General features: G+C 41.6%; 1 protein-coding gene across 1 annotated transcript in view; it reads left to right on the top strand.

The window, feature by feature from the left end:
- Positions 1-20007, top strand: part of NSMAF (neutral sphingomyelinase activation associated factor) — a 65224-nt gene extending 45217 nt beyond the window's left edge. The window contains exons 22-31 of the mRNA XM_088469311.1: positions 1556-1664; positions 2763-2821; positions 10072-10139; positions 10651-10718; positions 10809-10932; positions 11788-11871; positions 13650-13800; positions 15343-15445; positions 16269-16378; positions 18101-20007. Coding sequence (XP_088325437.1) covers positions 1556-1664; positions 2763-2821; positions 10072-10139; positions 10651-10718; positions 10809-10932; positions 11788-11871; positions 13650-13800; positions 15343-15445; positions 16269-16378; positions 18101-18195 — 971 coding nt within the window. The 3' untranslated portion in view covers positions 18196-20007. The remainder of the gene's footprint in view (positions 1-1555; positions 1665-2762; positions 2822-10071; positions 10140-10650; positions 10719-10808; positions 10933-11787; positions 11872-13649; positions 13801-15342; positions 15446-16268; positions 16379-18100) is intronic.
- The last annotated feature ends 4465 nt before the right edge of the window (positions 20008-24472 follow it).

Raw genomic sequence — 24472 nt, 5'->3', positions numbered from 1 at the left:
TATGTAACAGTATTGGCAAATGTGTTCCCTGTTCTTAGATGAGGTTTATGGAGGAGGATTTCAGAACAGGATTTATTCAGTTACGAAATAGGCAAATGCTATCTTTTACTTTTAGGGGGGAATTCAATTAGCTGTAGCAATTTACAGCGGGCTAATTGATCCCTCGGGGCAATTCTGTTATTCCCGAAAGCAAGCCCGCAGGCTATACTTGACAGGATTTATTTTGAGACGCAAAAGAAATTCCCATTAAATAGCCTGTTCTAGGGTTCTGTTAACGCATAGGTCCGTGAACTTATCAGGGGTTCAATGTATCAACACCTGTTAACATGTTAATTTAACGAGCGTTAAAAAAGGGACTCGGGTGAAAAAGAGGCTGGAATTGAATAGCCCCAGACATTAAAGCCCAAGGCTATCACCCTTTTTCACTCCCATTAAATCAGAGATTTTCAACCTTTTTGAACTCTCGGCACACCGAACAAATTTTTTAAAGTACCAAGGCACACCATCTGTCCCCCATGAAGAAAAACACGCACATTGGTCCCCACGGGGGGAAATTAAAGCACATTTATTGGCCTCCACGGAAACCAACAAAGCACATTGGATTCCACATAAAACAAAAATAAAACACATTGGCCCCCATTTAAAAAAAAACAATCATACTGGTCCTCACAGAAGGGAAAATAATACACATGGTTCCCACATAAAAATACAATTACACTGGTACCTCCAGAAGGCAAAATAAAGCAAACTGGCCCACAAATGAAAAAAAAACAAAAAACATCACACTATCCAGAAAGCAAAATGATATAAATTGCCCCCACATAAAAAAACACATTTACACTAGCCCCCACAGACAGCAAAATAATACACATTGCCCCCAAATAAAAAAAAACATATTTACACTGGCCCCCACAGATAGCAAACATAATACATATAGACCCCATACCTGGAGCTCCCTGTCCCTCGGTAGCGTTACTGGGCAGATCCTTCAATTCCTCAGCACCGGTTGGTGCAGGCTTGCAGCAGTCACATTCACTGCTCATCAGCAGTGTGAAGTACTGTGCAGGCGGGACAGCGACGCGGCGTGCGTGACCTATGATGTCACGCCGCCGCGTCTCCATTGGTATGGCCCGGGCAGCGGCTGAGCCATGTGGAAGAGCTCAGCGCTGCCCCGGCACAAAGTTAGGGAAATAAATAGATACAGCTGTGGGGGGCATCTCCCGGCGGCACACTTGGGAACCGCTGTGCCGCGGCACAGCGGTTGAAAATCGCTGCATTAAATTAACAGACCTAATTGAATTCCCCCTTGATGTCATTGCTGTTTTAAGTTTCGAGCTTAAACACGCTGAGAAATGGCGGCTTGTATAGGTTAATACATTTACCCCTCCCCTTCCCCTACAACTTTGACTAAAAAAGTTATCTGTACATTGTCTACCTGCATAAGCTTCTTAGCTCTGTGATTAATGCATTTTGCCACTAGGATGAATCATCCCGAGGTCTTCATCATTCGTTTCATATTTCCATGTGTTAGTTGGTTATTATTTGTTTTGTGCAGTTTCTCTTAGCGAGGATTCATTCGAAGACCTAACAGAAGAAAGTAAGACTCTTGCATGGAGCAACATTACCAAATTCCAGGTAGACAGCAGGTACAAGATCCATAAAGAGTGAGTAATATAATTATGTCCATTCCATCTTTACTGAGAATAGGGGAACACTGGCTATTATTTCATGTATTGTAACTCTTATGTGTACTCATATAAAAAGGCTAATAATGCAAATAGAAAGTAAGAAGTATGACAAACCCTTCTAACTAATGTGTGTGTCAGACGTCTCATAGTACAAGTGTCAGAAACATCATTGATTTTTCTGAGAATTTTATTAAAATTTACATTGGGTGTCTACTTAATTCTTTAGTTCATTATATCTATCTGCATAAGAAAAGCAAATGGTTCATATTGAAAATACCTTTATCAAAATGAGCCTGTTAAATAGATGATTATATATAATATAATATACCAGATTAGTGTGTAGGAGCTGCCTACCACATTCTATTAGCTCTATACAGTCCAGTTGTCACTTCAGATGAAGTTTAGACACAGTGAAGGAGATTGCACGCAGTTCCCCCAAGCCTCTGGCTGATTGACAGGCCGATGAGTTTGGGGGGGAGGGCGGTGTAGGAGCAAGGACTGCCTGCGTTTCCAGAAGCGGAGGGCGCGTCACCCACATTTTTTTTTTGTAAGTGCCCGCCCAGTTGTGACGTCAGTCACAACACGATGATTGGTAAGTGTGTATGCACTTGCCATTCGTTAGATAGGACGGCCGATCCGTCATCATAGTGTGTACCCACCTTTAGGCAGCTCCTGGTACACATAATTTATTTGTTAAAAGGCCCCTTTCCTTCTGCAGATACACTAGCAAGCATTGGGTAAATATAGGGTAAGCCAGAGATTGGCTCAGGATCATGGTGAATCCACTGCAGTTTCAACTTCTTGGAAAAAAGATGCCCCAAGAGCTGACTTTCCCATGTCTTGTATTTATTCTCTAGAACGGTTTATGATCAGCGATCACCTACTTTTATTACTACAAACTGTTTTAAATCTCTTTATAAGTCTTTTGATGCATCTAAGAAATAAGCGAGGCACAGTATGATTTATTTATTTCGGCTATTATATATGTCCACTTGGAAAATTGGAAAGTAGTTCGGAAATGTTACTTTAATGGATTATGTTCCCTTGTGATTTGTTATCACTTAAAACTTTCAGGGCAATTACTGGCATTGCTGCATCTTCTAATGGGTCATCGGTCTTCACAACATCACAAGGTTAGTGTAAGGGTGAACATTTGCTGTACAACATATAAAAAATGACATATCCTGTACTTGTCCCAGAGATCTGATATGAGCAAACCCTCTATGAACTGTGAATATTGACTGCAAAAAGTGGAGTAGCTATTTTTTCAAATGTTTGGCCATTTAAATGTTCCTGAGAATGCAGCCTGTGAGATCACTGACATCACTGAGCTATTCCGTGACCTTTATAGTTGATACATGACTTATATATGTGTGCGCTATATAAATAACTGGTAATAAATAAATAATATTGCTGACAGACAGGTTTGTTGTAGATTTATTGGCTGCATTTGCACAAATGATGGCTAAACATGTAGAATGGCTGTCTAATTGTGGGTTTAGGGCTGATGCCCTGTAAATGAAATGTGAAGTCTCAGTGAAAATATATATTTTAAATGCCACTGTCCTAAAGCTCAGAGGTAATAGGTGAGTTGAGGTGTGGTCATTTTGAGATAAAGTTGAGTAAATTAATATATTTTACTGAGGCCTTAGTGAATGTTTAAGTAAGTTTGTGTCAGCAAATTTACCACACATGCAAAATTATTACATAAGTCACTTGTGACTATACTGAATATTGAATCTAATAGGATTGTAATACCCTGGTGTGATAAAGGTACAAATGATGTGGTGTAGGTACAGGTCGGAGTTACCTGTACCTTGGTAAGGTATTCTCCCTTTGACAACAGCTTTTCTCTATACCCTACCCTGGCAGAGAGGCAAGGTTTCCCCAGACAGACACAAAGAAAGGCAGACAGGGCTTTGCATAAAAGAATAAAGCAGTTTATTCCATAACCTGGAAAAGGAATTGGTTATGGTAAGAAACAGAGAATGAATTCAGCTAATTTAAAAACGCAATCTAATGAAATCACAGACACTATAAACACGTTAAGATCATCACACATATGGCAAATATATAACAAAATCTTAGCTTAATACTACATTACTAAAAAAAAAAACAATATATTCAATCTATGGAGACACATTACTAAAGTCCAACATAACTGTGCTGTGGCCAAGGATACAACGTGTCTTTATGCGCACTTCGGGGCACAATTATCTTGTTAAGCTGTGGGGTTCAGGTGTAAGTTGCCTTTTAGTAATGAACCAAGTATTGCAGCACTTGTATTAAATATGATTGTATCAAACAAACTGGAAATGCTTACTGTGGAATCCACTATATAGGTATAGCATATATAGGATAATATCCCATGCAGTGGAGTATATTATATTTATAAAATAATATATTATATATATATTTATTATGTGTGTATATATGTATCAATAAATATAAATATTGTGTTAGAAGCACTGGAGAAGTCTGGGATGGCATATATGTGCGTCCCAGATTCCTTTCATATGTGTATTATAAAAAACCCAGGAAAAGTCTGTTATGCCAAACAGACCAGAAGTGTCGGCTTTTGGTAAAAGCTGGATATTGGGCCCTGGGGGTGTGGATGTGAGAAGAGAGGGAGGACTCCATCCACAGGCCGTTCCAGGTGTTGGGCCTTTTCAGTCTGAGAGCAGGGTGATTAGTAGTTGCACCTGGAGGTGGCTCAGATAAGCTGTGTTAGGTTTTGGTTAAGTGTCTCACATACGCTGGGGATAACAGACACTGAGGTTTGTTGAAAGTGCTGTGTTTGTGATAAGGCAGTAGGCCCTGCCACTTGTAGAGAGGGAATAACCTGTCTAGTTAGTGCCCAGACGGGCTAGGATTTATTTTTGTGTTTTTGTTTATTTTGTTGTTCATATTGCACAATAAAACTGGTTCCGACCAGCTTGCACAAAAACCCTGGACTGGTGTGCTGTTTCCTGGTTGCTGTGTGTAAGGAGGTGTCCATCTACCCCAGTAGAGGGACCCCCTACCCCGACTATATCGCAATAAATAAATATATATATATATATATATATATATAATATTCAAAGGATTTGTCTCACCAGTCCAATGGACGTTGCTGAGGTAGTGTCCGCTCAGACGTAGGCAGAAAGTCTGTCAGCTCTCTTGTCTGACGTTTGCTGTGAGCTCTCTTGGCTGAGGGTGTCAGCAGGATCACAATATGACACAATTCAGTTCTTAATTTGACTGTTTTACTTCTGTTGCTTTCCAACTGCTATGATACTCCCTTCTGCTTACACTCTCTCATCTGCTTATCTCTGTTCAATGGCGTCATCCCCTCTTCCCTCACAACGGCTTCAACTGTCATTCCTCAAACTGCTGTTTTTTTAGGGGTTTTTTAAATAAACTTGGCTCTGGCCTCTATGCCCTTTTCCAGAATGGACTATTTTAATGGGATTTCACAGGATGTGTCTCTGTCACACACTCTGGCCTGTATACTGATGTGCGAAATCAAGTCTACAGGTGGTCTGTGGAAATAGTATGTAGCCCAAGTAGAGTTAACCTGGCTATACAATGCACATGCAGTAGACCATCCAGGAGGAATGGGGGAAAAGACAACTGCCCAATAGTTGGAGCCCCACTATACACTACTCCACTAGTTCTCAAACTCTGTTCTCAGGACCTCAAACAGTGCATATTTTCCAAGTCTCCTCACAGAATCACAAGTGCAGTAATTATCTCCACCTGTGGATCTTTTTAAATGTGTCAGTGAGTAATGAACATACCTGTGCACCTGCTGGGTGACCTGGAAAACATGAACTGTGTGGGGTCCTGATAACCAAATTTGAGAACCACTGCACTACTATGTATGGAGGCGATCTGCAGTAGCAGCAAGAAGTCGGCTGAACAAGAGTTGGGTGAATCGGACAAACCCAACGACCCAGAATATTTTTCTTCAGGCTAAAAACTATAATCATTCAAACCAGTCGTTTGGTCGACTGATGGATGCAGGGACAGAATCTTGCTCATATTGTACAACACTGGATTTTTATTTTGTCTAATTAATAATTTTCTAGTTAATCATTTATCCATTGGCTCATTTATATCTGAATAATATCCATTTATTTATTTACACAGATGGGGAACTAGTGGGGTTTGGAAGACCTAAAAAGTTATGGATATCTGTAAAGTAAAGGCATGTAGCCTACTCTGTTGTATTATAAAATTGAGTTTCTACTTCAGGATCCATAGGGTATCCGCAGGATACTTTGGGGTATAGGCGATGGCGGCAGACATCGGGCATCACAGAGTTAAAGTTTTCAGCCTCCCAGGATGCACTGGGGACCCTCTCCTATACCCCGTCCCCGAGCCAAGGCAAATCAGTTTCGAAGGTGTTCAGCACAGAGTCGGATCACCTCATCAGAGTGGGGCTGTTGGAACAGCCCTGAAGTTTCTTCCAGCAGCGTTGCTGCGATAAATATGAGTGGGCAGCATGGACAAGCTAATTAGAGGTCCATGCTGCTGCTCCTCCACCCCGTCGGGCCAGAAGGCAGGCACTGATCCAGGGATGCTGGCAGGTACCAGGGTCTCCGCTAGCGGGGACCCTGATATTCCAGACTCTGGCCGGATTCACGGGGATTCAGGTAAGCGGCGGGAACCCGCAGTGGGTTACCGCCGATTATATGCTATTGTTGTTATTAATATAATTTAGAAGAATTTGCAATTTTTATGTGTATTTATGATTGTATATTATTGTGATTTTTTTGAATTGAGTAAACATTTTAAATCAGCAGCTGGTCACAGGCGCCTCTATTCATTTTTAAGTTGCAGAATAACGGCTGGCTGATAACCTGAAAGTGGTTCCTCGCACAACGAAGGATCTTTGTGACTGAGGAAAAGATCTTTGCGTTACAGGCAAAGATTTCTATTTGTCTTCAGAGTCGCCGAGTGTTCGTTCACTCGGCAATGAGCAACCTCTGCAGAAGGTGATCATCTTCTGATGAAATGGGTTGCCCCATCAGATAAAGACACTGGCAATGGTGCTTTCTCCAGAGGTACAGCTGTCTCTGGCCTGGTGGCTACAGACATCCCACCTCAACAAGGGACGCCCCTTTTGGATATCAGACTGGGCCCTCAGAATGCCAGTTTCCGGGGTTTTGGGGCTGTGACAGGTCCACACCTCTTTGGGGAAGGTGACCGACAACAGAATCTGCTTTTCCAATCAACATATTGGTACTTCGAGCAGTATTCACAGCTTTTCAGCAAGCTAGACTAGTTCTTCACGGAAAATCTGTGCAAGTCCAGTCAGACTACGCCACCACGGTAGCTTACATAATGCGCCAAAGAGAAACCAGAAGTCAGGCGGCCCTGACACAGGTGTCCCGCTTTCTGGCTTGGGCGAAAGGCAGTGTTCATACCAGGAGTCCTCAACTGGGAAGCAGACTTCCTCAGCCGTCAGGACGTGCATCCAGGGGAATGGTCTCTTCACCAGGAGTTGTTATAATTCCTAGTGAACGAGTGGGGCCTTCCAGAGATAAGCCTCATGGTCTCCTCACGGTGTACGGGTCAACAACAAGAGACGAGGAGGCTCTTCTGGTGGACGCTCTGTTGCTCCAGTGGACCTTCCAGTTTGCATACCTCTCCCTCCGTTCTCCCTTCTTCCTCGAGTACTTCGGAAGTTCAAGTAAGAAGGAGGCACGCTCCTGTTGATGGCCCAGACGTCACTGGTACTCAGATCTTCGGAGGCTCTCCATAGACACTCCGATGCTGTTGCCTCAACGTCCGGACCTATTATCTTAAGGTCCTTGCCATTATCCGGACCTGGGTCGTCTGTCTTTGACGACGCGGCTTTTCAGACAGCCCGTTTAAGGTCCAGGGTTTTTTTTCTAGCTCTGTAATTAACACCATGCTCAGAGCTCGGAAGCCTGCTTCTACAAGAATTTACCACAAAGTGTGGCATACTTTCTTTGAATGGTGTCGCACTAGAGGCTATGATCCTCAGGTGTTTAGGATATCCAGGGATTTGGCTTTCCTACAGGCGGGCTTAGATCACGGTCTTCGCCTTGCTTCCCTGAAGGTGCAGGTTTCTGCCCTCTGTGTGATGTCAGCGTAGGTTTGCTACTCTTCCTGATGTCCCCACCTTTATGCAAGGTGTACTTCGTATTCAGTCTCCCTTTGTTCCACCGCTGTCTTCTTGGGATTTGGCTGTGGTCCTGAGGGCTCTCCAAGGACTGCCATTTGAACCACTGGGCTCAGTGGATTTAAAATGTGTTTCCTCTGGCCATTGCTTCGGCCAGAAGGGTGTCAGATTTGGGTGCTCTCTGATATCGTCCTCCCTTTCTGATTTTTCATAGGTATAGGGCGGTGCTTCGCACTCGCCCTTTCCTGTCTAAGGTGGTATCTGGTTTCCACATTAATACGGAAATTATAGTACCGGCCTTTAATTCCCCAGACCTCTCAGCTGGTGAGGCCTCCTTGAATGTGGTACGGGCTCTAAGGATTTATGTTGACCGTACCAATTCATTTCGGAAGTCTGACTCCTTGTTTGTCCTCTATGGTTTCCGTAAGAAGGGTTGGCCTGCCACTAAGTAAACTTTGGCAGGATTGATTCGCATGGCGATTTCTGAGGATTACATTCATGAGGGCCTTCCTGTACCATCCTCTGTTAAAGCTTATTCAACGGTCTGTGGGGCCTTCGTGGGCAGCTCGCCATGGTGCCTCGGCTATTCAGCTTTGCAAGGCAGCCACGTGGTCTTCTGTCCATACCTTTGTGAGGTATTATTCTTTTGATACCTTCGCCTCTCAGGATGCTTCCTTCGGGCGGCGGATTCTCCTTTCAGCACAGGAGCGTCCCCACCCTTAAAGGATACTGCTTTGGGACAGCCCCAAGGTATCCTGTGGATACCCTATGGACTCTGAAGTAGAAAATATGATATGGTAAGAACTTACCCTTTATCTCTATTTCTAAGAAGTCCATAGGGTTCCACAGGACTCCCGCCCTGTCGCACCTGTACTGCAGATGGGCTTTGATCTGGTCACCGGTTTTTCCGTCTCCTTCTGGTGAGAATGTGATTCTTGTGTGTTCCCGACTTTTTTCTCTATCTGTCTTCTCCTCCGGCCCATGGCTTGTTACGTAACTGATTTGCCTTGGCTCGGGAGCGGGGTGTAGGAGAGGGACCCCAGTGCACCCTGGGAGGCTGAAAACTTTAACTCTGTGGTGCCCGATGTCTGCCGCCATCGCCTATATCCCAAGGTATCCTGTGGAACCCTATGGACTTCGTACAAATAGAGATAACAAGGGTAAGTTTTTACCATATCTCATATTTTTCTCTCCAATTAGCTAATATGAGATATTTTAAGGAAACCGCATAGAATTATGCTTAGAAAATTCTAACTACATTTTGTCTTCACTACAGAAGGGACATCCTAGAAACACAACATCTGGTATATATTGCAATTACAAAACGCCACTATCTCAGAGACTGTTTGTTTAATCCATCTCTAATTCAAAACATGCCCCAATTATCACTATCTCTCACATCTTATGCTGGGCATATACTGCCAGATAAAATGTCTGTCAGACCGACAGACATTTTATCTGGCTGCCTGCCAGCCGCAGATGTCGCCGGCATACACTGTGAGAGAAATCTCACAGTGTATAGCCCGACAACCGCGCTCCGCCCCCGGGGGAGGAGACATTTCCCTGTTCCTTCCGTAGGAAGGAACACAGGAAATGTCTGTCTGTCGGCCGCGCTGGGCATACACTGCCCGATGCAGCCGACAGTTTCCCGGGTAAATATCGCCTCGGACGGGCATGCTGGACAATCCAGCATGCCCGACCGAGCAATATTTAACCCTCGGTCGCCCGCATACACGCTGCAATTATCGCGGCGATCCGCCGATATCGGGCGGATCGTCCCAATAATTGCAGAGTGTATGGCCAGCATTAGTTTCAAGGTCTTTTTCTAGGTTCTTTATTAGCGCATGTACTCAGATTTCACACTAAAGGAGGGGCTGGTTAATTTTAACTCTTTTTGAGGATTAGAAAGAGTAGAAGCTCTGCAACACCCTTCACATGCCTAAGCTTCAATTATTTGTTCGTTTTTAATTTATTCAAACCATCTTATGCTGAGTACGCACTTGAATGATATATATCGATGAATGATATATCGTTCTGTCATTGGCGGGTGTGTATACCTGATATGTCTGTGAACAATGTGAACAAGTTTCCCCTTTATAAAAAGCAATTGAGATGTTTTATAGTATAATTCCCTTACTTTTTTTTTATAATTACCATGTATTCCCCAATTGCTGAAACATGTGTATGTCTGTGTAGAGATTGTTCTTCCTCTTCACAATTTGTGACTGACTAAATTGTGATTTATTGCAGATTCAACCTTGAAGATGTTCTCTACAAGTCAGAGAGATCTGCAAAGAAGTTTTTCATTTTCAAATATGGTATGGATGAATTTGTATCAGGACAAGTGTCTCCGTTTTCTCCTATGTAGCCTTAGCTGTCCGCTTCCACCATTGGTCACTGGAAAGTTCCATGATGACAACCTGTCGCTTTAGAAAAACATTTCTAGTATCACAAACAGAACCTTCATGTTCACTCATGTAATGTATTTGCAGATAAAGCATCACTGCTTGCGTTTCTTACCCAGCTGCTGTTTTCATTGTGAAAGAAATATCTATGAAAGATGGGACAGATCTTGTGCACATTTTTAGTTTGATCTTACTTTCATATGTTTACCTAAACTTTATCCCAGTGACCGATCATGTTCCACTGTTGTGTTAGTTCTCTTAGTCATTGGGCAGGGCTGGGGAAGCACTGTGAAGGAGGTTATAAGTATCCTGTCATGTATTCCAGTATTACCATTTTATGGTTTTTATAGTGGAACAGATGCAGTTGTTTTTAGCTATTTTTGGACTCCAAACTTTGAAAAATCCTATTCTTCTTTCTTCCCAGGCATTGTCATCTTGTGTTCTTTTACCAGGGGATACAACAGTGATGTGCTCCTCCTGGGACAATAATGTGTGCGTATTAATGACCACCTACCTACTTTACAACCTGTAATGATTGGTGTTAAGTTACTCAAGCAATTGTTATCTGTTCTTTGCGCCTAGATATTTTTATTCTATTGCCTTTGGAAGAAGACAAGATACTCTGATGGGACATGATGATGCAGTTAGCAAGATACACTGGTGTAACAATAGGCTGTGCACTGCCTCCTGGGATTCTACAGTAAAGGTCTGTACAGCACCCAGTCAAACACAAGGAGACCATACAAACTCCACACCTATAGGGCCCTGGCTTCAGTGCTGATAGTTCAATTACTTGTAAAACAAACAAATAGTCATCAGTGTACAACAGACTTGTGTACGTTCTGCTTTTTATTACTGCTTTGTAATCTCATGTGAGCAGCAGATCAACAAAATATAATTTTCTTTCTGTTTGCCACTAAAATGCAGTCTGTGCATTAATGATTATTCTGTATAAACTAGGACTTGACATGGTTTAACCGCTAAGGTGCATACACACGTAACGATTTTGTAACCAATGATTTTCTGTCAGATTTTCCCTTAAAAAAGTGAACGATTTTCGAAGTGTAATGAACGACTTTTACAACGATGAACGAAAAATGTTCCTTTCCTTAATGAAAATCGTTATGTTGGACAGTCTGAAATGGACGATGAACAATAACTACAAACTACAAACGGGAGTGCGCTTGAACGATTATCGTTCATCGTTATAACTTAGAAATTGAACGATTTTTTGAATGATTGAACGATAACGACATCGTTAACGACAAATCGTTCAAAAAATCGTCACGTGTGTATGCACCTTTAACTTGGCTGATTATACTGTGTGTAAGCAGACAAATATGAGCTGAACCGGTTTTCATGAAAATGATGAATATCCTTTCCATACGAACCAATTTAATTTGAATTACAGGTTACGGTGTAAACATGTATTACTCAATTCTGCTTCAATAAATAAAGACTGTTCCCTTTAAATGTATTTACTAAACAAATAGTGCATGATGCTATCCAATGTGGGCAAATGGATATTTCTATAATAACCCTACACCGCTTTCTCATCCAGGTGTGGAGCTGTGTACCTGCCGATGTGTGTGGAACGAAGAGAAACAACTTTGAATTGTTGGCAGAATTGGAACATGATGCTGGTGTGAGTACCAAGGAGTATTAACATATTAACTAAACCAACATGTGTATGGAGCATTGCAGTACTTTCACAGATATCAGAGATGGCCTGAGATGTGAATTTTTACATGACATGACAAGCTCTATAGAGCTAGGGAACCTTAAATGTATACATTATAACTAATGTTGCTGGAACCTCTTCATTTACCTTCACTGCTGCTTTACCTGGAGCTTTTCCTTTAATAGTTAGTAATGGCCATACTCTAGAAATTGGGAAAAACACAATTTTACTGTCTTGAGCATATGTAACCATTATTGTGTTGTGCGTATTAATTGGTTTTAGTCTAGTTCTCCTGAGCTATGGATAGGCCATCCACTTACAGAGGCCACTTCACTTGTTTGTTTTTAGGCATTTGGTAACGTCCTAGATGATGGGATTGAATTCTCTCCTTGGTTAGTGTTCTGGTATTGGAAGAAACAGGGGAGGTACAGTGGACTGTTTGGCCACACACCCTTCAATTTGTTCAGGCAGATTAATAGTTTTTCAATTTGTATGACTCCCTGATTACTTCCAACAAATGTTTAGCATAACCAAAATCTAACCGGAATTTGCACATCTTAAAATCAGCACTTGCTGGTTTCATATAGGCTACTTCTGCTGGTTTTCCTATTCATCATTAAGTAAAGACGTGATGATCTAGAAACATTCATTTCTATAGCAAAGGATAATTCCACCTAAAACGTAACATTCATTTTAACTGCAGTTTCTTAAGTAATACTTTCTCCTCTCTGTGGTTATTTACCTGGGATTTGGACTCAGTCGAATGTTCCTTTCCTACAGCCAGCTTTCCTTGTGAGTACGGGATGCCAGTGCTCGGGATCCCGGGTGGTCAGAAACCCAACGCTGGCATCATGACAGGGTTAGGATACCGATACCTGCCGGTCAGTATCCTAACCCTTTCCCTAACCTCCCACCCTCCTAGTGCCTAAACCTAACTCTCCCTCCTTAGTGCCTAACCCTCCCCCTAGTGCCTAGCCCTAACCTTCCCCATAACTCCAGTACTTGGCTGGGATTCTGACAGGTGTCGGGATTCCGGCGCCGGCATTGTGAGCGCCTGCATCCCGACTGTCAGTATTATGGTCTTGAGAAGGGACTCATACTAACGCTTAATAATATTAATATTAAAGGAACCTAGCACTGGGCCCTCCAAGAATAGTCCTGGTCCCAGCATTTTAATGTTTGTGCTATATTAGGCTATAAGATGGCTTTTAAAACATTATTGAACTGAAGGCATTGATCACCATTTTTTGTTGAGATGGATGCGTTGATTGCGGCAGTGTCCTGTACTGTATGTGGGTAGTATGTGGCAAGTCCACTTATCTACTCAGTCCCTTAAGCTGGGCATCCAATATACAATTTTCTGTCAGATATATGTCCAATCTGGCTGGTTGAAAACCTGGTAATGTATTGGAGCAAATGACAGTCAATCATACGGTTTTAAACACTGAAAAAAAGGACAAATTTTTTTTTCAAATTGGTGTGTTTTAACCAATTTGTCCGAACAACCATTTTTGGCTATTTTCCAGTGTTTTGAGCAAATGGACGATTGTCATTTGCTCCCATACATTACCAGGTTTTCATTCCAACCAGTCAGATTGGACAGATATCTGACAGAAAATTGTATAGTCGATGGCTAGCTTTACTTACTTTACAGCTAGCGGGTTCACCCAGTACATGAACTATAATGAATCAGTCTGTATGATAAACCTTTCAACTATAACCTTTAATGTGTGTATGTATAGGTAAACACAATAAACATGAGCTCTGACGGATCATTACTGGTGTCAGGAACTAAGGAAGGCACCGTGAGCATTTGGGACATTGCCGGATCCTCTGTGCTACATCAGCTTCCTTGCCACAATGGACCAGTTCATGATGTTGCGTTGAGTCCTGGTAGGTATCCAGTTTTTTTGTGGTTTGTTTAAACACAGAAACATTACAAAATGCTAATGATTTCCTATAAGTCTCATTATTTAAAGCTACATTATTTTAACAATTGAGATTCTAACCTAATGACCTAAAATGAAGCAGATTATATAGCCCTATTCTAGAACAAGTCTAGTTTCAGTAGAGCGCTGCATAACATTTACAACAGGTAAGCTGTAAATATGCAAGGTATAGGTCCCATTCAAATATGTTGCTATACAACATAGGAGAGAAGTCTTAAGGTGCTCTTTTAATGGCTGATACAGTTGCTCAAGCAACAGCGTCATCATTCTATTTGGTGGGCAACATAGGTGGCAAAATTGGACAAGATCCGGCCCTTCCATTAACAAGCCTTAACTGGAGCATGTTAATGGTTTCTTATGGTACGTACACACGGTACGATTAAAATGCACGATATGAACGATAACTATATCGTTCATATCCTTATCATGCATTTTTCGGTGCCTCCAACCCACCAACGACCTGCGATGCGCAGGCATGTATGGACAATAAAGATATCATCCATCAATCGTGCATGCAGGCTAACCTGGTCGATATCGACCAGGTTACTATAGGGTCCCGCGATCGTTGATTGCGGGTCGTTGGCCGTCGTTGCGGGTCGTTGGTGGTGTGCTGGATCCAGCACACCCGGGAGATCGTTCAACAATATACTTATCGTTGACTATCTTCCCGTGTGTATGCACCATTAGCATTTGATTTTATTAGCCATGTCCAATAATGGTGCTATTGGATTGTTTTTTCTCACAGGATCATTTTTAGGCAATATCAGATTAAAGGGACTCAGGGGGGAAATTTATCAAATGTTGGAGAGAGTTAAAGTACCAACCAAACAGCTTCCAACTATCTTTTTTTTTTTTTTTTTTTTAAATGGCCTGTAAAATGGCAGTTAGAAGCTGATTGGTTGCTACTTTATCTCTCCAAGGTTTGCTACAATTTCTTCAAATCGGTTTGATTGGCATTAACGTAGGACATCAGGGGCTATTATTTGACCCCAACACATGACCTTCAATAGATGACCTATGTGTAACGTAAAATATGCATGCGTAATGGTAGGATACATGTAGTTGTGTCTATAATGTCATCAGGTTTCTGTAGTCCACACACGAGTTCTGGGAGATCAAGGGCCTGATTCAGAGTTGGGAATAGAGAGAGATATCTCTCTCAACTGATCATCTTGGTGCACTGCAGGTGGGGCAGATTTAAAATGTGCAGAGAGATTTAGATTTGGGAGGGAGGTGTCCAAACTGACATCTAAATTGTAGAGTAATGATAAAGCTGTGCAGTATTTGTGGGCTATATGTAAAAGCAGTCAGTATTTACCCTACATGCAAAATAAAAATTATATATTTACACCCCTTGCATTGCAACATGGTTTGTCCAGGTACACAGTTAAGTGCTATATCTCTCTCTATTCCCAACTCTGAATCAGGCCCCAAGTCTTTTGTTTTCAAGGGTGGAAATCCATCAATAACAGCTATATAATTGCAGACACCAGACATGTCCTTTCTGTTGGAGAAGATGGCTGCCTAAAAATAATTGATGTTCAGACAGGAATGCTGATCTCTTCTCTGCCTTCGGGAGAGGTTCAAAGGTAACTTACCGTCCACCTAAAGGCAGCAACAAAATGTATCCAGTACTGTGTTTTGTCCGAGCCATGACACTTACATTCACTGTTTAGTTGCCTTGGCTCATTACTTACCTGGGTAAGAATCGCTTCTTATACAATATTATAGCGCATGAGTGTTCAGTCAATGCAATTTGCATTTGCTCTTTTTAATATGCTGCTAATTATACACATTGGAGGTTCTCAAACTTTATTCAACATGGGTCCAAGAATAAATAGAATAGTCTTATTCCACAGATCCTTTTTTTGTGTGCTTTTGTTTTTTTGAACAAGGTTTTTTGTTGTTTTTGAATATTTAATTAACCAGAAGGTGCTGAGCCTCTGGCTTACAGCCTTTGTGCTCTGGCTTTCCCACACTGGCATCTATAAATGTCTAAAATCTGGTACACTATGATTGGTGCAAGTCACCTGCACTTCCTCCTGCAGTCGTCATACATGCAGTATCAGCAGACTGGGCACAGGAGAGGAGGATAGTTTACTCGCCCTAGCCACGTCTCCTCGCCATGCCAGCCACTTATCTGTAATGCAGTGACAGCAGGTTCAGGAGATTGGTGGCCCTCTGTGTGCAGTATCTGGCCAGCTCAGCTTATTTCCCACCCACATGAGCACTTCTCTCCATTTTATTTTTGGCATATGAGAGTCTTGCTTCTGGGACATTGATGGCAAGATGTCCTCACATATTTGGTTTGGGCAGAATGGAGGAATTTAATTCTTGCCCTGCGATCGGTGTTCTGGAGGGAAAGAGGCTACCGTTGACAGATGTACTTTCTTATGCCTTCGCTATCCATAGGTGCTTCTGTTGGAATGGGCATACTGTTCTGTCTGGAAATGATACTGGAGAATTGCTGGTCTGGGATCTTATAGGAGGAAGGATTCTTGAAAGAATAGCAGGACATGCAGGTACCATATTTTATTTTGACATCCACACTTTTCATTGTACAGCATTAGAATGTATTAGCTCTGTAGAGATCATACCCAGACATGACAGTTAGTGCCTCATACCGTTTCTCATGTACTCCTTCCCTGAACACAGAATATATAATAGGATTTGTGTGCTTCCCTTCAATCCTTTTCTCTGCATCGACTGGGAAGACCACTGGACCTTGGTTATATAGAGTCTCCTTGAGGACATTGGCACTTAAAAGTTGACCAAAAAAATGTATCAGGAGTATTAGAGCATAAAATGGTGGGTGCACAGTGTTCCCAATGGATTCATAGAAAAGGTTGTAACATAAGTTTAGAAATCCCATTTATTATATGGAGGATAATGAGCCCTGGGGATGTCCCAAAATTGCCCCATTGAGTGGGTATGCCCATAGCATGTCCAGACTGATCACTTGTCGATTCACAATGGTTTTATGGGCTGGCCCAGCCACCTGGATGCCTGGCAGTGCAGTTCCGCCTCCTGGTGCTCTGTTCAGCCAGCAGGCATTCTGTAATACATGGGCGCGATGTGGCGTCACTGGTCTTTTTGTATTCATTAATATATGTTTTGTGTAGAAGAACTTCTAGGTGAAAATGATCCGAATCACTGGGGTATAATTTTGACACAGTGATTATAACTCAGTCTGCACCTGGTTACCCTTCATGTAATGTGTGAATGCAAGAAATTAACCACATGCAGTTTAGCCACATTATGTAATTTAAATGTAATACAAAACTGTTATGTTTGCCTCACGTAATTACAGTGGATGGAGAGTATATAATTTAATAATAGGTTCTGTATTTAATATTGAAATATAAACTGTTTATGGAGACACCACCAAAATATTGATGTAATATGTGGTAAATGTTCTCATGTAGTTCAGTAAAAAACATGCACTAAATGTACTAGTTTTGTGATGGTAAACAGTAATACATACTAGAGCAGTGGTACCTAAACTTCGCTGACTCAAAGTCCCCTATAGTATCACCATTTTATCAAGTACATTTTATTATCATTTTCACTTGTAGCTTCCTCTTCTTTTATCCCCAGCTTCTCCTGGCCTCCCCTATCTCTTCCCCAACCCTTCTCCCAGATCATGGCCCTTTTTCAGGTGCACTATCTTATGTCCTATTTAAAAAATGCTCTCTCTGGCACAGGGCACCAAAAATTCTAGTTACGGCTCTGGTACTTACCTGACATCCTTAGATCCAGTTATGTGGTGGTGGACAGGGTTGCTCTTCTGTTTGCCCACATATTTTATGACTGGCAGCCACAAGCACTGGGTTTGCCTATAACACGGACCATAAATAATTAGATTTGGTCCTGATTGGTTAGTACTTTATCTCTCTCCCCCAGTCGCACTGGAATGTTGGCATAGGGTCAGCAGGATGTAAAAGTGAAGAAATAGAAACTATGTAAAGTCAGGAGTGGACTGTATAGTGGGGATGCAATTAAGTAGGATAGCTTATGTGGGTGGTTCTAGGAATTTGATAAGCTTATCTGCAGTGGTGAGTTTTCAGGGAAGACTTGGAGGGTTGGAGACTAGAGGAAAGTCTTGTGCGATGTAGAACATTCCACAGAGTGGGTGCTTTGGATCCTTTTTTTTTTTCTTTAAACATTACAGTTATTTCATTTTTTGCTTCATGAAATCAATCATTAACTACTGTGACGAATTCACTTCCATTTATTTTCTTCAGATGCTGTAACGTGCATGTGGATGAACGAGCCATGCAACACTGTTATCACCGGATCAGTTGACCGACAACTTTTATTCTGGAAACTGCAATATTGAGCTTTTTTTTTTACTTTTGAATTTTAAACCAATTTTTGATTTTATGTAATTAGTAATGCACACTTTGAGGATTTGTGCCTTAACAACTCAATCCTTCTAAACTTTCCATCATTTTATATTTGTTGCATAGTTTGCACTATAAAAATGCCTTTCCACTACTGTTTCATAGGACTTTCACCTACGTGTGACTAGAAATCCGTTGACCGACTCATTCTTTAGAATTTGGGCATTTGTGTAGAAATGGATCTTCTACAACCACCAACATTTTAAGTACAGTGTCATATTTGGTTTTTTCTTTTCTACTTCAAAATAAATTTGTCTCCACAGTCCATTAAAACATACATAAGAAATGTCAGGAATTCACTTGACTTCTGTTTAGATCTGTGTAACTAGATTTCACTGGGGAGGGCACAACTCCTTATCCAGCTCCATATAATGCACAGGCTGCAATAGGAAACCATTTTATGTGATATGACAAGATGGAAAGTAGGCAGGTGTAACACACTGATATTAGTCATTACAATACAGTAATAGAATAGAAATAAGTAAATAGATTGTGTAGCTTTGTAATAAGTTAGGGCCATCTAAAATGCTCCCAGTGGTAGCACTAAACTCAAATCTGCAGACACATTAATACACTGTGTACCTGTTTGTGGGCCCTTGGGAGCAGGGATCCTGAATATTGCTACTATTATACAGTAGCAACATTTACTATTTTTTTAGTTGTAGTGGAATTTAGATGGTCCATTCTCTTGCCATTTATTATTATACACATTAGTGTCATACAGTATATGAAAACAAATAACATCTATTTGATTTGAAAGGGACTTTTTTTTGCCTATTAATGCATCCGACACATGTATATGTGACCATACAGAATAGTAAAGGTTTTTAAGATTTCTGGGCCTTGTTTTAATTAACTAAGACCTCCGCAATGTGGTATTCTTTGCCAGAAGGGCTGGTCCTTCTACATTGCTGTTCATTAATTTTGCTTTAAAGACATGTATTCATATTGGTGATGCCAGGTTATTGAGATGTAGAAGATACATTATTATAAAGCATGGCAAGTGCAACTTTAAACTACTTTATGACCCTGGTTTATAGGGCTCTATCATGAACTGTGTGTGTGTGTGTGTATATATATATATATATATATATATATATATATATATATATATACACACACACACACGGCACCTGGCCATAACTTATTTAGGATACTTTATATACTGTACTGGCAACATGCTGGGGCATTTGGCTTAGTATTGCTGCCTCTGCAGTCACAAAGTAACCACCATGCCCTGTAATCCAGTCATTATTGGACACATTAATAAAGTGGCTGTTTGGCATTATCATTTATCTTCTAGCTGCACATAGGCTCATATGATGCCAGAAGGGATCAGACTTATTGGGCTGAATGCCAAGTAGATTGATCTCCTCAAAACTGACATCCGACACATAGAGGTTTCTATTGGGTAGACATGGCATTCATTTACACTGTAATTATCTGCAGTGGGATCCCACAATCAATCATGTGATTTGAATAGAGGACCCAAGAGAAACACCATTACCTTTTGGGGTCCTGTATTCCTTACACAGTGAAGTAGTCAGGGGCTGTGTGTTGGTTAGTGAATATGCAGTTTTCACGAGTTTCACTTTTTGTGCTACAACATTTCTGTAATGTTTTGTCTGAACAAGCAACATTCTTCTGCATTATGTCATCACTGATACCTGTATTTTTCTTCCTGTAAGATGTGACTTATACCAGCTCTTATAGAGCAACATATGTATGCTATATCAATAAAAACATTAATAAGGTTCGTTTTTTTTTTTCCAGTGGTTTTCTGTATTACTATTAATAATGTATTTTTTTTTTTATATTCAAATCCATAAGGTGTAAATATTATTAAACCGTAAAATATTTAATAGAACATGCATCGCTGTTAAAATGGCATAAATCCTTTACCTAATACATACACATAACTAGTTTTTTTGTGTTAGGAACTTAGGCTCTTATTATATGGTTGTAATTAGGCATGCATCATTTCTCAGGTGTGGTACAGTATATGTTGACATTCACCATGTTGATACTGATAAAATGTTGACATACCGTCCCTGGTGCCTCAGCGATCACTTACCTGCTCCTGACGGCACCCGGCAGTCATGTGACTGTCACTTCTGGGCCAGACCTCTGATGCTCCAGTGAGTATTTCTCCCCTAATCCTACCTCCCCCTTCAGCATAAACCGAATGTCTACATTCTGACAATGTTGATAAAACTATATGCATGTCAATATTGTATATGTCAACCTACTGACTACATCCCTAACTTGTCATTTCACCAGATACATAACCTACTCATACACCTATAATAAGTGAATGCTGTTAGAACTTGACACATATGAACGTGGCATTGGTCTTGTTATCTATGAATAATGCTTGCTTGATGTACATAAGCTATGACCACATTTCCTAAATTAAGTGTTCCCATTTTACAGAAAAGTTACGAACATTAGTACGAATGCCATTAGAGAAATTATTTAACGGTAAGTTAAAAAAAATAAAAATAATTTATCTTTGATTTCATGGGGCACACTGAGGACATCCCAAAGCTGTCCTTGCCAGAGGGAGCAGAGATGCACGTAACACCCTGCATCCAAAACTTGCATCTCGACTCAAAAGTATCAATATGGTAAATTATGTAAAAGTGTGACCTGAGGCCACCCTGCAAAGCTGTTCACACAGTGCCCTATGCCTCACTAACCACAAAGACTAAAGCTGCACATACACACACACACACAAACTATTATGAATGATTTTCTGTCATTTTTTAAAGTGCAACGAATTATTTTTTTGAACTACAAACAATTTTTGTAACTTCCCTTAATGAAAATTGGTCAGTCAGAATGAACTACAAACAGGAATGCGCATGAACGATAATCGTTCATCGTTATAACTCAAACTGAACGATTTTTTTTCAACGATTACGATGTTAAATCGTTCAAAAAATCATTACGTGTGTATGCACCTTTACAGTAGACAGATGGCACCAATATTTAGCAGTACTGGTCTACCTGAATTAGTGTAAACCTTACGGATTGTAGAATGGATCCATCTGATCATACAATGTTTACAGGATGACCATTTTTTTTTTTTTTTTTTTTAAAGCCCCATAGTACAAACAGATCATCATAGCGTCTGATACATTGTTATCTGTGCATAAATCCGGAAGGCCCTGACTATGTCTAAAGTATTTCCATCATGTGGTTTTGATTCACAAGATAAAGACATGACCACAATTTCTTGATTAACGCGGAACCACTTTATGTTTTGTTGTTTAAACCTGCCATATCCACATGAATATTTAGGAAAGTGTTTACCAGAGAGCAGCAATCTCAGGAACCCTTCTAGCCAATGAAATTGCAAGTAGAAACACAGTTTACCATGATAGTAGTAAAATTTTAATTGATTCCAAAGGTTCAAATGGAGGGTACTGAACAGTCTTAAGGACTAAGGGGGTCATTCAGGGACGCTCGCAAGCGGGTCGGTTACCCCAATGCGCATGCGCACGACGGAGGGAGCTCCGTCGTGCACATGCGCGAGAACCGGACAGCGACAGCCAAGCTGTCGCACCAAAGGGGGCGTGCTGTCGATGGTGACTGACAGCACGCCCCCTTTGGTGGGCGTGGCTGCCAGATGGAGGCATTCCCATGGGAACGCCTACCGTCTGGGTCCGGCCCCCACTGACATCACTTTTGGCTCTGAGAGCCAAAATCACTCCAGGGCTTGCGGTCACCGAGACCCTACCGCAGGGTCTCTTCGCAAGCCCAATGGTCGCGATGGTCTTTACCATCACGACCATCTTTTTGGCCGCTCGCATATGCTGTGGGTGGTCACCCACAGCTATGCGAGCGGCTAGGAGGCCGCTCCATTTTTAGGTAGGAGGGCCCTGATTCAAAGCGATCGGCTCTGAATCAGGCCCTAAGTTCAATTCACACAGAACTACTGGAGTGATCAGAGTAGAATGTACGTGTAAATACTACCTGCTTTTCAGGATCTGGATGCCCGGCAAAATGTGGGAAGTGCTGCAGGGGAGAGACCTACTCTCCAAGTCACAGCATTACTGTCACAGAAGGCTGCCATAAATAAAATTCTAGGCTAAAAGAGAGATTGCATCGTTCGACTTAAGTCCCCTGACACTAGATTATTAATGTATGCCCCTTCTTTGGTGTCTGGGACTGGCCGTGACCTAAAATAAAAATATGTACCCCTGTAGCGCAGTCCGAGCTGGCATGCCAATTCTAAGACGGCAACGACCAGGCCCAACAGGAGTGTGCAGTGCGTCGGTGAGAGACCAATGGCAATATGTAAAAGTTCCCTAATAAAAGTCAATAAAAATAATAGAAGTACGAAAATTACTGCTGGAAACAGCCAAATAATGACAGCCCAGCTCCAACGAGCACTTAACAAGTGAATTATGGTTGGGAAAAATAAAAACCCCGTGGCACCCACCACATCCCAGTGTCCCCATGAAATGAAAACTAAATAGGAAATCCTTCAAGCTCTATGCCCACATTTTAACTTAATATGAGTAAATTGAGAAACCTTTTAAAATGACCTAAATTAAATACTTGGTGTAAACAGATCAGCGTTCAATATTCAGCAATCCCCTTGCTTGCACCTTTGTTGTTTAAAGACACTCAAAAATTTAAACCATTTTAGTGGCTTAATTGTGGCTAATCCATGTTTCATAAAGTTTTATACTATTGATCTGTATAGTCGTAGCACAATCTGGAGCAGGTTAAAATACATCCAACTATCCACCAAGCAGTTGTATTTCAAGATGATGCTTACACACTGAAAAGAGACAGAAGGACTTTGTCTCTACCGCATCATTTTTTCTGCACAAACAATGGCTCTTAAAGATTTGATTTCCCAGCAATAACTCATCTGTTGAATGTAGGGAAACCAAACTATTGAAACCAAATATTATACATCAGTGTTTCCTAAGTCCAGTCCTCAGGGAACCCTAACAGTACATGTTTTCCAGGTCTCATCATAGAATCTGAAGTAATGTAATTAGAACAACCTGTGGATCTTTTAAATTGTGTCAGTCAGTAATGAATACATCGGAGTATGGAAACATGCACTGTTAGGGTTTCCTGAGGGCTGGAGTTTGGAAACCCTAATATTTGCAAACATACATATATACACACACAATGCAACATTATGTTTTACTTCTGGCCCCATATGCCCTGAATTGACTATATGCAAGATTGGTATGCACACTTAAAATGAAGAAATGTTGATGTTATGGGATGTAGTTACCAGACCGGCAGACGGCATGCCAGCAGTCTGAACCCCGACTGTGGAAGCCCAACACGGGACTTAAAATAGGCGTCGAAATACTGATGCCCATCTTAATCCCAAAGCCGGAATACAGACAAGATGCCAGCCCAAACTAGGTAAACCGGGGGGGAGGGGGTCTTAGCTGTTAGCCATGGGGGGAGGGGGGTTAGGGAGTGTTAGGTTTAGGTAGCATAGCGGGATAAGAATTAGGTGTGGGGGTGTGTTAGGTTTAGGCACTAAAGGGGAGGGTTAGGTGGAGAAGGGGGGGGAGTGTAAGTATACTTACCCGACCCCTGTCGAGATACCAATCATCGGGATACCGCTGTCTGTATTTTGACAGGAAGCATCCCGACCGCCGGCTTTACATACCGATTCCAATGTTATGAACAGGTTTTTTTTTAGCCATGTGTGGCCAATGCATGTTTATGAGTAAACAAGTCACAAAAACACTGCCATTTTATGCAGCCTCTCACTCAAAAATGAGGAAACAATGTATAGAGCAACATAGATTCTTAAGATTGCAACATAGATTCAAAAGATTATGGTCTCAACCAATGGTGGATTTTAAGTAGGGGCTGCAGCAAAATATGCCACCTCAGTGAGCCAGTTTCAATCCATGTCTGCACTGTGACTGGCAGTGGCCTTCCATTGGAAGCTCTACCTGCTAATCACACACACACAGGACAGGCAGTCCCAGAGGGTGGTGTTTTCTCCCTTTGGGTCTGCCAGTCCATGCTGCAATGAGCAAAGAGCGGCTAACAGTGGGAAGCCACTTCTCTGCCTTTCGGGCAGCCCTACCCGGCTTCTAGGGGCTACAGCCATTGCAGACCCTAGAAGCTGGTGTTTGGTGAATGCGTGGTGCCGCTTATGCTATGGTCCCAGGTGTTTGCCAGATCTATTGTGCAGACACCGGGACAGTCGTCCCCTCT

Source organism: Taudactylus pleione, unplaced genomic scaffold, assembly GCF_031769625.1.
Source record: "Taudactylus pleione unplaced genomic scaffold, aTauple2 ptg000090l, whole genome shotgun sequence".
NCBI classification, from domain to species: domain Eukaryota; kingdom Metazoa; phylum Chordata; class Amphibia; order Anura; family Myobatrachidae; genus Taudactylus; species Taudactylus pleione.
The sequence above is the reverse complement of the archived record's forward strand: the minus strand, read 5'-3'. Positions and strand labels throughout refer to the sequence as shown.